This window comes from Chelonoidis abingdonii, chromosome 7 (genome assembly GCF_003597395.2).
Source record: "Chelonoidis abingdonii isolate Lonesome George chromosome 7, CheloAbing_2.0, whole genome shotgun sequence".
Taxonomy (NCBI): domain Eukaryota; kingdom Metazoa; phylum Chordata; order Testudines; family Testudinidae; genus Chelonoidis; species Chelonoidis abingdonii.
This window is the reverse complement of record NC_133775.1, coordinates 13,654,512-13,659,320: the sequence shown is the minus strand read 5'-3', so window position 1 is coordinate 13,659,320 and position 4,809 is coordinate 13,654,512. Positions and strand designations below refer to the sequence as shown.

Genomic DNA, 4,809 nt, shown 5'->3' with positions numbered 1-4,809 from the left:
CATGGTGACTGTCACAAAGATCCTATATGGCCATGGATTTGTTACAATATTTATATTTCCTGTCAACATAATTTATTAAATGAAGGTAATAACATTTGTTAGCAACTTATGACTCATCAGTAAAACAGACAGATGGAAACCAAATTATATATTACAAAGGAGACAGATGATGTGTTTCGTAAGGCATATGTGAATAACCGCATCAAATCACATGTAGTCTTACAGCAGCTCTATCAATATTTACTGGGCGGGCAAACGTACATAAAAATGGTTGCATATTGATTTTTCATTGAATACAGACATTTACACAGTGTCAGTGTAAAGAGGGACAAACTTGCCCTTTCTTCCACATTGCTACTGTCTATTGAAATTGTTTCAGTCATTATTATTCTTTATTGTTTGTTACTGTGGTAACTCCTACAAGCCCCAAATGAGATCGGGGCCACAATATGCCGGATGCTGTTTACCCACACGTAACACAAAGACAGTCCCTGGTGCAAAGGGCTTACAATCTAAGTATGTGATGAAATACAACAGGTGGATACAACAAACTAGGTGGGGGATGAAAGGGAACAGTGAGGCAGGTCTTATTGCTCTCAGAAGCAGCAGTCACAGCACACCAGCTATTTAGGAATATGTTGCCTCATTTCAAAGAAATATCTGTAGAAATGAATTCTGCTGCACTAATGTACCTACTGGCCACTCTTTCTTGACTGACAGCTGAGGGCCACTCCATGCACTTGCTGCTTGACAGCCTTTACCCCACCCCTGAGAGTGTGAGAGGGGAGAGGAGAGACAGCCTGTCACGGTACTGCAGCAGCAAGCTTCTGAGCCCAGGTCAACAGACTCAGGCTTGTACTAATAACAGCTGTGCAGAAAGTGCTTCTAAGTCATGGCTGAAGCCCACCCTCCTCCCTAGGCTTCAGAATGTGAGTTACAACATCTTCACAGCCAACTTTAGTGCTGTAGCCTGAGCCTGAGTCTGTTGGCCTCGGCTGGGAGGCTCACTGCCACAGGCTGGGAAGACACTCACACCCGCCCCTAGTGTCCACACCTACCCAGGCCTCTTTCAGAGGGGCTACAGCCTGGAGGGATATTTCTCTCCTTCAAACTGTTCTATGTCCATAGAGAAAGAGTCACATGTGCTTTTGCTTACCCCTCTTGCTGTTTCCCCTCTCCAGCACGGAATCTTTCTCCTGTCCTTTGGTGGGGGCAAAGAATCTGAGAAGTCCCCAAGGGGCCACCAACTGGATGCTGAGACCTGGCCCCCACCTGGCATGTTTGAGACATTGTATCTGGCAACATTTTCTGCATGTTGGCAATTCTGCAATATCTGGCTCTTTGATAAGGGCTGAGGATGCCACATGCTTCCTTTTCACTAACATTCTGTGAATGTTGACATGCATGCAACATTCACAGAACACACTTTGTGTCAAATTACTGCTCAGTCTGGAGTTAATAACTTGAAGCCAGTTTGCCATGTTGAAATATGCTCTGATTCTGCCCTGTGCAGCCAACTGGAAGCGTTCAAAAATCACGAGTCAGGCCCCCAAAATCGGGAAGACATTTTTAACAGTTATTAATGTTGGAGGGGTTATTTGTTGCCTTATGAGTTTTGAGCTTACACATGGGTCACATTTTCAAGCTTTTCCTCACAACCACAAGGGCTAGTGAGTTACTTTTTTAAAAAAATGAAAGCTGCGATTCATACATAATCACATGACTCCAGGTGCTGGTGCTTTCATGAAAATGCCAAATTTTGCTACAATTGCCACCTTGAGCAATGCTGCCCGCTAGACCTGAGAGCAGTACAGCAGCTAGAGCCTGGTTACGAGAATAGCGACGGAATGCACTGAGTCATGCAACCTTTAAATTGCTACAATTTGTGGCACCTTAATAGAGACTAACAACCTCATTTGGGCATAAGCAATGACATCTTTGCAAATACTTTACAGTCGGCCCTGGCAGCACACCCCACATTAACTTCGAGACTAAATTGCCATATTTAACGATTCTCTCCCCAATTAAGGCTTCCAGCCAGCCAGAGAAAGCACTGATCATAGAGCTCAGCCTCCCAGCGGAATGAGAGTCTTCACTGGAAGGAGATCCCTGCTCCACACATCCTCTCTCTATGGTGTCACGAAGAAAAGCATCTTCCGGCATATCCTCTGAATGGAGCCGTTTCGGGCTCTGGGGGTATCACGTGCCACGGAACCTTCTTTTTGATTGGCTAGCTAGACCCAGCCTCGGGGAAGGGTCTCTTGGCGCATGCGCACATCGCATGGCCCCCTGGCGGGCACTTGGGCGGCGGCGGAGGGACGGGGTGAGGCGGCTGCTCGCGGGCGGGGGTAGCCCCGGGCTGGGTTTGAGGGGAGGCTGTGCCGGGGCCCAGCAGGCAGCTCCAAGGTCGTTGCCCCGGGAGCCGCCACCCTTCCCGGGTCTGTTGTGCAGCCCGGAGCCCCGCATGCGGGGATGGAGCTCGGCCCGCAGCCCCCGCTCCCGACTCGCCCGGCCCCAGCGCCCGAGGGGCCAGCCTGCCGCGCCTGCCCCGGTTAGACACCCGCGGCCTGAGCCGCGCAGGGACCCCGCAGCGGGGAGCGCAGGGAGCGGGCTGCTCCGAGCCCCCAGAGACCGCGGGGCCCCGCGTGGGATGCGCCGCTCGGGAGGGCTGGGCCGGTGCCCGGTCACAGCAGGCGATGCGCCATTTTATGGCAAACACCGAGCGCGGGGGGCGTCTCTGCAACCTTGGCCAGTTGGGTCAGGTTGGGCCCTGGCGCGCCAGGGCGTGGGCCGCACCTCCATCAAGATGGCTGCAGCCTGCCCCTCGCTTATGTCAGTGGAAGGTGGCCCTCACTTGGGATGTTCCTGAGCTAAAATAATTGATGTTCACATCGCTATGCTAATGCACTCTGTCCCACTGCAGGTTGGCAGCGGCTCCTCCATGGCCCTGGGGATGGAATGGCTGCTAAGACCATGGAAGGAATTGCTTCCTGGTCTGACAACCCGTGCCCTCCAGAGGCAGTATCGTTATAGATGTCGCCATGGTCCCCCTCACAGGGCAAAGCGTCTGCTGCTGTCCCAGCTCTTTCAGCCTCTGAATCTTCGAGAGGACAGTGTGGCTGGGCTGGAGAGCAAACCTGATGATCTGACATGTAAGAGTCAGAGGCTGATGATACAAGCAGGGTTAATCCACCCCTCTAGCCCCGGCTGCTACTACTACATGCCTTATACTGTTCGAGCAATGGAGAAGCTTGTCAAGGTGATAGACCAAGAAATGCAAGCTATCGGGGGGCAGAAGCTAAATATGCCCAGTTTAAGTTCTGCAGAGCTCTGGAGAACCAGTGGGCGGTGGGATTTAATGGGCAAAGAGCTCTTCCGACTTGCAGACAGGCATAGCAAAGAGTATTGTCTAGGGCCAACTCATGAAGAGACCATTGCAGACCTGATTGCTTCCCAAGGGAACTTGTCCTACAAGCAGCTGCCACTCCTGCTATATCAGATAACACGGAAGTTTCGAGATGAGCCCAAGCCCCGTTTTGGCTTGCTGCGCAGCAGGGAATTCTACATGAAGGACATGTACACGTTTGACACCTGTGAGGAAGCTGGTCGCCAGACCTACAGCCTTGTGTGTGAGGCCTACTGCAACGTGTTTAACAGCTTGGGGTTCCGCTTTGTCAAAGTGCAGGCAGACACGGGCAGCATTGGGGGGAGCATGTCCCATGAGTTCCAGCTCCCCGCAAGCATTGGAGAGGATAGGCTGATGATCTGCTCCAACTGTAGTTTTTCAGCCAATGTGGAAACAATAAATCCTGACCAGACAGACTGCCCAGTTTGCAAAGGAAAACTGTCTGAGACCAAAGGGATCGAAGTTGGGCATACATTTTATCTGGGCACTAAATACTCTTCTGTTTTTAATGTCATCTTCCACACTGCCCAAAACAAACCAGTCCTGGCAGAAATGGGTTGCTATGGCTTGGGCATAACTCGGATTCTGGCTGCTTCTGTCGAGGTGCTTTCAACAGAAGACAGCATCCGTTGGCCAACCCTCATTGCACCTTACCAGGTCTGCCTCATTCCCCCTAAGAAAGGCAGCAGGGAAGAGATGGGTGCGATGTTAATGGATAATTTATATGACAGTATTGTCGAAGCCGTGCCTCAGATTAAAGGGGAAGCTGTGCTGGATGACAGGACTCACTTGACCATTGGTAAAAGATTAAAAGATGCTAACAGACTTGGTTACCCATATGTTGTAATAGCTGGGAAGAAAGTTTTTGATAATCCCCCCGAGTTTGAAGTTTGGAATCAAAACACTGGGGAGATCATGTTCCTTACTAAAGAAGGAGTAATTGATTTGCTAAGTAAAGTGCAAGTTCCATAATCTTCCAGTCTTTTTGGTCTGTGATCCTTGGTGTTTTACCCATATCTAAATCCCTCTTTAAGGATTACAGTTACAGGTGAAAGATTACTCTTGTTTGAGTGGAAGCTGCACTTGACTTCACGTGTTGCTAGGAACTGAGGCTTGTTTGTATTAATGGCACATATTTGGCTTGAAGTCTAATTGGTTTCAAAACATGAGTTTAAAAGTACTTTCAGATCCTTCACCTGTGTCTGAGTCTTCCTGCTAAATTCTGTGGCTTCACAATCATGTTTCCCTGTTCCTTTTATGTTTTTTCTCTCCCCTATTGCTGTGTAAAGGATCCACACAAACAAAGGGGGAAACCAACCATGGCTTTGATCCTGTCAAGACTTACATGTGCTTGCTTGTATTCACAGAAGTATTGCCATGCTTGAGTGAAAATGCAGGCTCAG

The 4,809-nt window shown here is 49.6% G+C and overlaps 1 protein-coding gene across 1 annotated transcript; it reads left to right on the top strand.

The window, feature by feature from the left end:
• Nucleotides 1-2,264: 2,264 nt before the first annotated feature.
• Nucleotides 2,265-4,599, top strand: PARS2 (prolyl-tRNA synthetase 2, mitochondrial). The gene is made up of 2 exons (XM_032766918.2): nucleotides 2,265-2,323; nucleotides 2,924-4,599. The coding sequence occupies exons 1-2, from the start codon at nucleotides 2,282-2,284 to the stop codon at nucleotides 4,376-4,378; spliced, it is 1,497 nt and encodes a 498-aa protein (XP_032622809.1). The 5' UTR covers nucleotides 2,265-2,281; the 3' UTR covers nucleotides 4,379-4,599.
• The last annotated feature ends 210 nt before the right edge of the window (nucleotides 4,600-4,809 follow it).